The sequence below is a fragment of the Apium graveolens genome, chromosome 7, assembly GCF_009905375.1.
Source record: "Apium graveolens cultivar Ventura chromosome 7, ASM990537v1, whole genome shotgun sequence".
In the NCBI taxonomy this organism is placed as follows: Eukaryota; Viridiplantae; Streptophyta; class Magnoliopsida; order Apiales; family Apiaceae; genus Apium; species Apium graveolens.
This window is the reverse complement of record NC_133653.1, coordinates 81,384,439-81,397,581: the sequence shown is the minus strand read 5'-3', so window position 1 is coordinate 81,397,581 and position 13,143 is coordinate 81,384,439. Positions and strand designations below refer to the sequence as shown.

Genomic DNA, 13,143 nt, shown 5'->3' with positions numbered 1-13,143 from the left:
AAGTGACATATCTAGTACAACTATGGCCCCTGCACCTATAGACGAACCCAAACATGATAGCACACAGGGGCCTTCCATAGCTGAGACCTTTTCTTCGAAACCCCTAGATGCTAGGAAATCAACTACTTCATTCTCTGAAAAGGGTGGATTTAGTAAAAAAAAAGAAAGAAAACACCTCTAGTAGTAGTTAGTGAGAATGATGAGGACACAAACCAAGTCGCCCTTGGAGAAAAACCCAAAAAAGAAAAGGAAGGTTGAGTTGACCACTCAAATGACCACATATGCATCTTCTCAAAAAGATGTAGTTGTAACACAGGAGTATAAACAGACTATAGTGGGACCATCTCAACAAGGTGTCACTATTGAAACAAACATCCTCCCCAATCACTACCATATAAATGGCCTTAACCAACATCCAAAAATGGTGTTTCCAAAACAAATGTTGCCTTATGTGACCTGAAACTTAAAAAAATGATGTATGCCAATATCATAACCAAATGTCGGTATACATGTTGCCTTAGATTTCCTATACCAACACCTTTTTTGATGTTACCTTAGACCTGCAAAAACATTGAAATAGAAAAATGCGGGGGAATAATCCCGGTCAAAGTTAAAGTGATAGCCCGGACAAAATAAAACAAAAAGTAATATAGAAAACATAGCTCTCTCTGTCTCAGTCTCTTCACACAAAATCAAACACAAAGCATACTCTCCCCACAAACCCTCATCTCCGTTAATATATCGGGGCCACCAAAAACTCAGACATAAAAAACGACTCTCTTTTCCTCATCTACGTTAATATATCGCTACTCATAGTAATTACGGATGATGTTGTTTTCCCCCTGCAAATCCCTAACAAGTATATCAGTTCGATATGTTTGGTTTAGAACCAAACACTCATGTGGACCAAAAAGAATGTAGAGATACAATTAATCTTGCATCAAGAAAGTTTAATTGCTTCCTAAGCTCTTGTATGCCTGATGGGTCAGAATCCTCTACCACGATTCTTCCTTCCCAAACCATAAATGACAAAAAAAATGTAATTTTATACTCATAAATTGCATGTATTTTGCATATATAATTTTCAATATAATAGTTATGTTTATGCAAGAGGACTGGCAAAAGAAAATACGTTCTATAATATTTTAATGAATATTTTAATTGCAGAATATATGTGGACTCCGGTATCCCAAAAAATGAGTATGTGTTTATGTATATGGGTCGATGATCTTCTTCATTTTTTAATTTATAAATGATTAGACTAGATAATTTTAGTAGGATCCTAGCAAGTGTTGTTGTATACTCACACTCTATCTCACAATAATAGTCTCATTTGATTGAATTTTTTTCCATAATAATTGTCCATTCCAACTTTCAAAGCAAATATGTGGTCAATTGTCGTAAACTGCCCTTTTGATAATTGTATAAGAATTAATGAGATGTGAGTATGAATCTAAAATAGTTTATATTTTTATAGAAACAATGCATTTGTGATGGATATAATTAAAAAAAAATATCATCAAACTAATACTTTTAATATGAGTAATTTTTTCAAAAGAGACATATAGGGAGTATACCAAAGATTTTATACTTTATAATATTTTTTTAGCAAAGTGGAGACAGACTTATGAAAAAGTAATTTTTTTTTGAGAGGCTAAGTTAAGTTGGGCATTGTCCACGACAATATGACAACAATTATGTATTTGTATTTATGACAGACCACATTCTAGTTGAGAGGTGTTTGACTGGTTATTTTGTTCTCCTTGGTCTCTTATTTCTCCAAAGACTAATAAACAACTTAATTTTTCTTACCGTCTAACACAAGCTAAATATCTACGAGACTAAGGAGTGTATAATTTTTCACTGATGGTTGCATTGGTAGATTAATCCCGTGGACATCCATGGAAGCAATATGTTATAAAATTTATATTTCACCAGCAAGAAAATAAAAAATAACTGCAAAGAACCAAGAACCATCTGAGTATACAATGATACAAAGCTAAAGCAGGAGTGTCGTTGGTGCTAGAACAGTTGCAGCATTTCTCTCAAACTACTAAAAAGAATAAGAAAATAGAATGGCGTCAAATGTAATCAATAATATATCTTATAACTTGGACTGTATACAGGAGACAACCCTCTTGTCCACAAGGAATTCTTTGACAAGTATATCACTTGATATAGCTGGTTTTGAACCAAAAACAGCGTTTGCAATGCTAATGACTCCTGGATTTTGGCTGCTAAGACCTGCAATAGCCATGGCATTGCCCTTTCCTATGTTTTACTGGTAGTGAATGAGACCAATAGGGAAGACAAACACATTACCCTTGTGTAGTATTTTTGAAATTAATCGATTATCGGGATTTGAGGTGACGAAACCAACTTCAAGGCTTCCTTCCATGACGGTTAAGATCTCTGTGGCAGGAGGATGTGTGTGAGGAGGATTGATGGTGCATAGTCAATGCGGACAAGGGAGATGCCTAGTGTATTTAGTCCTGGAATTTGGGTTGTGGCCACAGGAGTTACCCTAGAGCCAACTGCATTGCTTGTGTTACCTGATATATGAAGTCCGCTAAAGGAAAAGTCACTGGCTTGGACCATGCTTGGATTCTTGCATGCTAATCCATTAAGAAGCACTGCAAAATATAAGCACTGCATATTATCCATATATATCATAGGTATACTGGGTACTAGAAGCCGCTTAACACTATAAATTTAATATATTTGGATGGAGGTACCATTTACATAAACAATAAAACTGTACTTGTAAATATTTTATACCTTGGCTGTTTGATTGAGCCACGCAAAAATCTTGAAGTGGACTATGGTCAGCTGCCATGGCAATGCAGAAAGAAAGAGCTAATAGGCCAACCAAGACAATCATATTTACCATTTCCTTTCAAATTTTGTGTAAACAGAGAGATGGGTTATCATTAAAAGTATATGCCTAAATGGCCACACAGGTGTTTCCTTATATACTAAGTGATATGTCCTATTTCCACCACGACTGTCGTCCTAAGTTTGGATTTCATGAAACAGTCTGATAGATATACAAATGATATTCAAGGAAACAAAACTAATGAGATTTCTGAATAAAGCAAACAATTGGGATAAAAACTTGATAAATGCAGTTACACAGACTTATTATATTTAAACACATATAGACTCCTATTTTTCCTCCACGATCATCTAACTGGTTTCCTACTAAAATGCAACTACTACTGACTATTTCTGCTGCAACGTTCACTAATAGACACTTTGGATTATTCACAAATAAATAAACTCAACATGTTTAGATTAAATTCCTAACATGCTCGCCCTTAATTTAAACATGCTCAAGATTCTTTACTCCCAGAAGATCCCTCATTTTCTCGAACTTGGTTGCAGATAGGGCCTTGGCTAAACTGACATGTTTTATAATTATCAACCCCTGCTCAACACAATCACGAATAAAGTGATAACGCACATCAATGTGCTTGCTTCTCCCATGAAAAACTGGGTTTTTTGCTAAATCAATGGCTGACCTATTATCTATGTATAGAAAAACTGGACCTGGTTTTATATCCGCAACTTAACTGAGCACTCGTTGAAGCCATATTCCTTGACACGCTGCAGTAGTGGTAGCCATGAACTCCGCCTCACAAGATGAAAGGGCAACACAACGTTGTTTGTGTGAGACCCAAGTAATTAGACTCTCATCAAGGTAGAAAGCCATCCCTCCTGTACTTTTTCTATCTTCAACATTTCCATCTAGATTGCTATCAGAGAAACCAGATAAAAGATAATTTCTACGACCCTTTGTGTAAACCAAACCATAGTGCAAAGTACCATTCACATACCGACAGATTCTTTTTATAGCATTCAGATGAAGTGTTGTAGGCCTTTTCATATATCTTGAGACAACACCTACTGCATACGCAATGTCAGGTCGGGTGTAGACTAAATAACGAAGACTTCCACTAAGCTCTAGTAGTATGTTGAGTTTACTGGTTCACCTGATTTATCAGCATCAATTTGCAACTTTAATTCCATAGGATACTTCACAGCATTACATTAACTCAAACCAGCCTTTTGTAGAACCTTCCTTGCATAAGCTGCTTGTTTAATCTCGATACAACCTTTACCTTGCTCCACCTCTAAACCCAGATAATAAGACAATCTTCCGAGATCTGTCATGTCAAATTCTTTAAACATATCATTACATTCACTCAAACCAGCCTTTTGTAGAACCTTCCTTGCATAAGCTGCTTGTTTAATCTCGATACAACCTTTACCTTGCTCCACCTCTAAACCCAGATTATAAGACAATCTTCCGAGATCTGCCATGTCAAATTCTTTAAACATCTCTCCCTTGAATTTGACAATTTTCAGAAGGCTGGTTCCAGTGATTAAAATATCATCAACATATACACCAATAATTAATGACTCGTAGCCTTCCCGTCGTGTATAAACAGCATGTTCATAAGGACATTTTGTGAAGCCCAATTTTAGTATACATTTGTTCAGCTCTGCGTACCACGCTCTAGGCGCTTGATGTAGGCCATACAAGGCCTTGAGCAATTTATAGATCTTTTGCTCCTGCCCTTTCTTCACAAATCCTTTTGGTTGACGCACATATACTTCTTCTTGGAGAATACCATTCAGGAAAGCAGATTTGACGTCGAGATGGTGCACTTCCCACTCGTTTTTGGCTGCAAGAGCTAATAGCAACCGAACTGTCTCTAATCTAGTTACGGGGGAAAAAACCTCTTCATAATCAATCCCAAAACGCTGCACATATCCTTTTGCTACAAGGCGAGCTTTATGCTTTATCACATCACCATTGCTATCCTTCTTTAATTTAAAAACCCACTTAAGATCGATCGCCTTTTTCCCCTCAGGTAGGTCTGTGAGTTCCCATGTGTGTTTTTTCTCTATTGTGTCGAATTCAACTTGCATAGCTTCTTTCCGAGCTTCATCCTGAACTGCTTGTTCGAATGTGACAGGTTCATCAATACCTGATAAAAGTAACTCATCCTCAATTTCTACAACTTCTGTGGTGTCATAAATGTCTGAGAGTAAGCAAAAACGATGTGGTTTGCTGCTGGCACTTGAGTTGCCGGGACTGTCACTTCTCTCACTCTGAACAGACTGTATGGAAGACACAGGTGTTGAAGGTGATGACTGAGTTGCTGTACTTTCTTCAGTGGTAATATCTGGTGTATCTGATTCTTGTTCTTCCAACATGAAATGACCTAACATCTGAGCACCTGAATTTTTAAGTTCTTCCCAACTCTAACCTTTTCCCTCATCAAACACAACGTCCCTGTTTACATGCACACGACCTGTAATTGGATCGTATAGCCTGTAAGCTTTTGTTCCTGGTTCACGACCAAAATGAATGACCATTTTACTTCGATCATCTAATTTTTGTGTATGAGCAGCTGGTACCTTCATGTAAGACACACACCCAAAAACCTTTAAGCAATCAACACTCGGTTTTGTACCATACAATACCTCATGTGGAGTAACATTTGAAGGGCTCGTGTGGGCAGCTTGTTCAGAATTAAAACCGCGTGTCTGACTGCTTCTCCCCAGTATTTCGAGGGCACTGATCTTTCTTTTAACAAGCTTCTAGCCATTGCCACTACCGTGCGATTACGATGCTCTACCACACCATTTTATTGTGGTGTGTAGGGTGCCGTATAGTTCCTCAATATGCCTGTCTCTTCAGAAAAAGATTCAAACTCTTTGGAACAAAACTCTCCTCCTCGGTCAGTTCTAAAAGTTTGAATTCCCTGTTTGACTCCATTTTCAACCAATAGTTTAAATTTCTTAAAACAACTCAGAGCTTCATCTTTGATTTTTAACATATAGACCCACATTTTTCGATTAAAATCATCAACGAGAAGCAAAAAGTAACGATTCCTGGCAGGTGTTGGAGGGGAAATAGGTCCACAAAGATCTCCATGAATTAATTCTAGAGCATATTTAACAGTGAAGTCTGAATAAGTAGAAAATGACTTACGAGATTGTTTTGACATGAGGCACCCGCTTCAAATTTCTCGTGGCAAACTAATTGATGGTAGACCATGTGCCATTTTATTTCGTGACATCAATTGCATCGCCTTGTAATTCACATGCCCAAGCCTGAGGTGCCACAACCGAGCTTCAACCTCCACCCTTGTCATTAAACATATTTCACTGCTCCCTTCTATATGAACTTTATACAATCGATTTGCTGAGCGCTTTACTTGCATCAATAGACGTCCATAACTATCATACACCCAAAGGTTTTCTCCATTAAGAACAACTCTGTTGCCCTCTTCTGACAACTGGCCTAGACTTATAATATTGCTCCGGAGTGTAGGAATGAAATACACTTCGTGCAACATTCTAGTCTCACCATTTTTGCACGCAAATCTGATAGATCCCTTGCCTTCTATCTTTACCATCGAACCATCACCGAACTTTACTTGTCCTATGATTGATCTGTCCAACTTTTCAAATTTCTCACGGCGGCCAGTCATGTGATTGCTGGCTCCATTGTCAAGGTACCAAGTATTTTCCTCTACCTCTTGTTGAGTACTTGTAGTCCCACCTTCTGTCAAGAGTATCATTCCATCTGCAATTTCTTCGCACATAGCCATCAAAAGTGCAAGTTCATCGTCTTGTATTTGTGTCAGGTTGGCCTCCCCTCGTTGAAATCGTTCTTTCTTCAGTTTTCTGCATTCAGCAGCATAGTGGCCATAAGCTCCACAATTGAAGCATTTAATCTTGCTTCGATCCACCCTGTCACGAACACCTTGATTATCTCTTCCATGATAATCGTTTCCAGCTTGAGTCGCTCCTCGACTCGATTTTCTCAACCACTCCTCGCGTGTGAGCAGCAGCTTGACATTCCCATTCTCACGTTTTACCCAATCCTCCTCAGTTAATAAGAGTTGTTGTCCTTCCTTAATAACTCCCTGTCCTGCCAATCGCTCCTCATGAGCTTTCAAAGATCCAATAATCTCTTCCATTGACATTGTCTCTAAATTTCCAAATTGCTCAATTGCTGAGGTAATTTGCAGAAATTTAGATGGCACAGCTCTTAACAATTTTTTCACAATATACGCTTCTCCAATTGTCTCTCCTAATGCCCTGATCCGTGTGACCAAACCATTCAACTTCATACAGAAATCATCCAATTGCTCTGAATCCTTCATGGTCAAAGACTCAAACTCAGCTTTTAATGTTTGAGCCTTCGCCGCTTTCACTCTCTCAGCACCCAAGGACGCAGTTTGTATTGCTCCCCAAACATCTTTGGCTGTTTTTCGCTCGGCAAGGGTTAGTAATAGTTCTTCTGAGATGCCTTGATAAATCATTGCTAAAGCTCATTTGTCCTTCTTGTCCTCAACCATACCTTTTGGGTCTTTGGGTTCTTTTGCATCCCACACGCCATGGGCCTGCATAAAGACTCTCATTTTCATGGCTCAGGCAGTGTAGTTAGTTTTAGTTAACATCGGATAACTCAACCCTAGCTGTCCTTCTTTACCCTTACTTGACTCTGCCATGTCTCTCAGCAACAAAGATGTTTACGATCTGAAACGAGAGCTCTGATACCACATGATAGATATACAAATGATATTCAAGGAAACAAAACTAATGAGATTTCTGAATAAAGCAAACAACTGGGATAAAAACTTGATAAATGCGGTTACACAGACTTATTATATTTAAACACCTACGGACTCCTATTTTTCGTCCACGATCATCTAACTGGTTTCCTACTAAAATGCAACTACTACTGACTATTTCTGCTGCAACGTTCACTAAAAGACACTTTGGATTATTCACAAATAAATAAACTCAACATGTTTAGATTAAATTCCTAACACAGTCGTACTCCCCTTGCATGCGTATCTAACGCCGAGTAGGAATTAACATGATTTAGACAGATCAAATAGTACTGTAAAAAGTTCAGATTCAAATTAACGATAACACACACTGGCATGGACAATAATCTAGTCAGCTAACCTTGGTGGGAGGACGGATTTGTACAAAACTAATACCATTGTTTACTTAATTTAATTGCATATATATTTCATTTGACGTAGTTCACAGACGCGTGCATGCATGAACTAGCAGCTGTATGATTGCCGTTTGATATATATACCCTCTGTCTTTCTCCACGAATTAGTAATGAGACCAAATTGAATCCGCACATCCATTTTTCAGTATTTCAACGGCTGAATTTGAATCTTTCAAATGCACAGATAATTCCTAGTTCCTATTACATCACTTTAACCCAAAGTTATTATTTCATTAATGTTAATGGTTAAATATTTCAAACTACATAATTTTTTTTTAATACTCAAAGTATAAGTGCTTTGTTTATTTTTATTTTTATTACATTTAATATTTTAATTCTTTTAAATTCAATAAAATCTAAATTATTATTTTCTCTGAACTATTTATAACATTTTTTTCTTACCCTTGAAGAGCTTGAGTATTTATATTATCCCTACTTCTTATCATCAAATTTGCTAGTTGAAATTTTGGTGATGTGTGTTTCATTATTGAATTTATTTAATTTTAAATATTTTTCTATTTAGTAGTTCGTCACCTAATATATTTACTTTATTTTAGGAAGTTTTTTAAGGAAGTTGTCCTCGTTTACAAATATAGAAAAAATCATTATAATAATAAATAAATATTTTTGCACTGCCTAATTTTATATAGAGAGAGATTAAAAATAATATATATATATATATATATATATATATATATATTACTCATTACTCCACTAAAACACATCATAATCCCACACACCAGCCTAAAGCTGTATTTTGGAAAGTGATCTTTGCGTGATTAATTCTATTATGAAATATCTATTAACCACATCTCATTGAAGGTAGCATTACTTTCTTTAATCTAATTAGTTTTATGTCATTTCCCAATTTTAGTAAAGCTAAATGTATATATTTTAATTAGTTGACCTTGCCATTTGTTATGTGCACAATGGTCAGTTTAAAACCAGAAGCCAACTTAACTATACATAACGGACCAACATATAACCGACCACCCTATCAAGAACGTGGTCGGTTTTATGAAGAAGATGGTCGGTTATGTGCATAAACGGTCGGTTTTTTGGGAATTGTAATGGTAAAAAATGATCGGTTATGTCGTCTGTCGGTCGGTTTTGAATCTAAATTTAAAAAAAAAATGTAGGTTTTCAGCAGTCCCATACTAAACCAATTCAAATCAATAAAACACCAATTCTCTACACATCCAAATCAACAGAATACCAGTATACAATCAATACATCAAATCAAGCAAAATACTAAATCCGATAAAACTCTACTATATAAAATGTCATAACCATAATATATCCATTCAAAAAAAATACTAACTCTGATGCCCGGAGCATCAAACCGCAAAGTAGCTTTAAAATCAACACAAAAAAGTGTCACACTGCAAACATAGCATCATCCCATAAACGATAAACTTTTAAATTACAATCATCCCATAAACGATAAATTTAACTAATCCGACAAAGAAACTTCGAACAATTCACCGTCTTTATCTTCCTGCCCACCATCCCCACCGACATCATCAACGTCCTCATCAACTGTCACCTCGTCCTCGGATGTATAATCCTTGTCATCTTCCAAAGCACGTCGATTGTTTTCCTATATGCAAAATTATAAACTAATAATAAAAAAGAAATAAATTATTTGCAAATGAGAACAAATAATTAAACAACGCAAATTAAGTTTATACCCTAGCAATACAAGTTTCGGTTTTCTGGACGATGTCTTCAACCAAACTTCCAACAAAGTGTACAATCTCACCACCGATTAGGTTATTCCATTGCAATCTTTGACTTGGATCGGAGGCTGGATCTGAGGCATCAAAGGGCGGTACGAGCAAATGTGGCTATCTCCTCATCGGATAGTTGACGAGCAAACCGACTTGGATTAGCACGAATCTCTGTAAGCCCGTTCCTCACGATGGCAAGATAGACATTGTCGGGGATGGCTTCACGTTGTCTAGGAGCGGATGATGATGAGCCGGCTTCATTTCGGGTGAAATCTCGGTAGCGCGTAGCTAATGTAGGCAAAAGATCGGTGGCTCAAGCATTGGGGAATCCAACAACATTATTTTTCTTTGGCTTTTTACCTTCGGGGACCCCCAATGCTTCCATCCACCAATCCCATGGCTCATCTCTATCACCCGTTTATGTCACCTCCACGCACATACGCTCAAGAATAGCGGCATATCGTTCCTACACAAGTTTCAAGTTTTATTGAAATAATTAAATCTATAAATGAGAATGCACACTTAATTCTATTTAATAAAAATGAGAATTCACATATAGACTTAAAAAAATTTCATTACCGCAATACGCATGGAAGTTGGAGTAGTGAAGACGGGATTTTCCGGATCTAATCCAACTCTCATATGACAATAATCCCAAACCTCAAGTCTCGTCGGTTTCTTCTTGTTTTTTTCGTCATTACCTTTCAACATATTAAAGAACTTATATTAGCACGAGCTTAGTTGACATTATTAAACAAAATAAATGTGTATGTGTGTGTGTGTGCGCGCGTATGTGCGTGTTTGAAAAAAATGTCATTACCACTCGCACTTTGTTAAATGACCGAGCACCGGCACTATGCAATCTTTCCACTTGTTGCCGGTTAGCGGATCCAACCGACGACCTATGTAAGTGCCCTTCATTTGTATCCCAATACTTTAAAAGATCTTTCCAAAAAGCAACGGACCAATAAGGCGGCTTTAAAGATTCCTTTGAAACACCCTCTTTTTTTGCTTTTCTGTCAACTCTTTTTAAGCTCATTCAACGTCCTTTTGATTGTCACCTTGATGTGATCTTCAACATTTTTTTGGGCTTTTGCACGGCTTTGCCACTTAAGATGTTTATAATATTTCTAAAAATTGTAACAAAGGTTAAGGATAAATGCATCATAAAATCAAGAAACAAATGCAAAAAAAGGGTTTTAAACTTACTTGAAACTCTAAAACCCTTGCATTTAACCAACCGTGATTATGTTCTTCAATGTCCGTAAAAGTATAAAAAGTCAGGTCACTCAAAACTTTCTCAATTCATTATTATAAAAAGTCAGAGGAATGCTCTACTCATTGATGCTGCTCATTGTCCATTGCTTCTTGCCGATTTCTTTTATTACTTTTTAGATTGTTAAAGAATCATGAACCATTTTATGTAAGGATGAAACCCGTTTATGTTAGGGTTTTAAAGTTAGATCTTTGTAAATATAAGTATGTTTTCAATAATATAAAATCCAGTAAATAAGTTAATAATACGTAGATTTTGACTCATTTTATAATTTTTAATGTTTTGAATGGAGATGTAATTGTTTGTTAAGCCGAAAACAAGAATTTTGGTGGATTGTTAGCTTTCTTATAATGTTATCAGTACATCTCCAGACTTGTTTTGTAAACGAAGTAATTGTTGAAATGATTAAAAACCACCATTTGATTCTTATAAAATTTTGGACCTTTGGCTTTTTTATGTGGAACAACAATTTTCGCTGTTTTTGTAAAAAATGGTTTGTTCAAATTGATCGAATTCGGTTGAATTTATGTTGCAACCAAGAATAGTTGAAATTAATTTTCGACTGCATACGGTCGAATTTAACATTTTGGAGGTATTTTTAGAATTTTTCAAAAATATAATTTTTTGGGCGGGATTTTTAAATTGTTTCAAAAAAATAAATTATTTGGGCGGGATTTTCAAATTTAGGTGAAAAAATAAATTCGATTCCCTCGGTCGAATTTCTTCGGTTAAATTTAAGCGTTCGTAAGTATCCGGTCGTAATTAGCTAGTCGAATTTAGTTAAATACAACTGAACTCCTTAATTCGAATCCCTTTATTACAATAGATTCAAAATCGGTTGATTTACTTAAATTCAACCACACGAGGTCGAATTAAGCTAAATTTGACCGATTTTTTGGGTCGAATTTATATTTTTTTTTCTTGTAGTGGACATTGATCAGGCGTCAGGCGGCAACATGGACCAGTTGCTAGGCGGTGACACGGATTAGGTGCCACGCCCCCAAATCCGGGGTCAGAGGATTTGGTCGTCACGATGAAACCTTAATCCAAGATAACTTGTTTAATCAACAAACAAATGACAGCAGTTGAAATATAGCATCTACGACCCCAAACTAATCCAAGATCTTTTAGGTTACAGTTTTAGAAACAAGATATCCAATTTCCATAAATAAATTTTTATAAGTTTCTTTACAAACTCTTTTCAATATTTTAAATCTCAAGACTATCCCGCTAGTATAACTTTGAAATGAAGTATACTAGGCCCAATTATACAATCACACAACCATAATATATACAAACAACTTTCCACAATAGAACTTACTCTAGTTCCGCAAACCCTGGACCAACCATCTTCCAAAAGCTTCTTCTTTGCTTTCTCGAATTACGCGGCTAAACAATGTAAGCTAATCCTCACTGGATGGTTAAATTAAAAAAATATACAAGTATGAGCGAAAGAAATACTCAGCAAGTTCATTATAACATATATATGGTCTTTTTGATATAAAACTGACATCTGCAATAGAGCATAACATTTAAAATCATAATTGCTGAATTAGAAAAATTTAGTGTAGGAATCATAGAATTGGTTCTTCGTCTGTATTCAAAACCTTTTGATGTTTATGAGCGAAATGCTTCAGCAATACTTTAAATCTCGATGTGAATAAAACTCGTAAACCAGTGTTTACAGAAATATCGTAAACAATAATATGAAACAGTCACTCTGGACTGAATTATAAACTTATATCCATTTTAATCAAAAACCTCAACATGATAACAATACTTATTTTGATATCACATCAAATTAGATATCGATACTAACTAAGATGCTCACAACATACCAGTACTGAAGTATTGACGTTAACATCAATTATACATATCAATACCATTTTTGATATTAATAAAAAATTAAGTATCAACATCACTCAAAAACTGAATCAAAACTGCATCTCACGTTTTTATTCAAAACAGAAGTACTGGATAAATCATTATGTATCTCAACTGAATAATGCGGTATGCCATGAAAATGAACTAACTGCACTAAACAAATATATATTAGCCACACAGGCAATATGGATTGGATACACTCA

The 13,143-nt window shown here is 35.9% G+C and overlaps 1 protein-coding gene and 1 pseudogene across 1 annotated transcript; both read right to left on the bottom strand.

Annotated features, from left to right (window-relative positions):
* Window positions 1-2,104: 2,104 nt before the first annotated feature.
* LOC141672674 (putative germin-like protein 2-1) lies at window positions 2,105-2,664 on the bottom strand (annotated as a pseudogene).
* A 904-nt stretch (window positions 2,665-3,568) lies between these two features.
* LOC141673791 (secreted RxLR effector protein 161-like) lies at window positions 3,569-4,029 on the bottom strand. Its single transcript, XM_074480531.1, has 2 exons — window positions 3,993-4,029; window positions 3,569-3,906 (listed from the first exon to the last, which is right to left on the bottom strand). The coding sequence occupies exons 1-2, from the start codon at window positions 4,027-4,029 to the stop codon at window positions 3,569-3,571; spliced, it is 375 nt and encodes a 124-aa protein (XP_074336632.1).
* Between the last annotated feature and the right edge of the window lie 9,114 nt (window positions 4,030-13,143).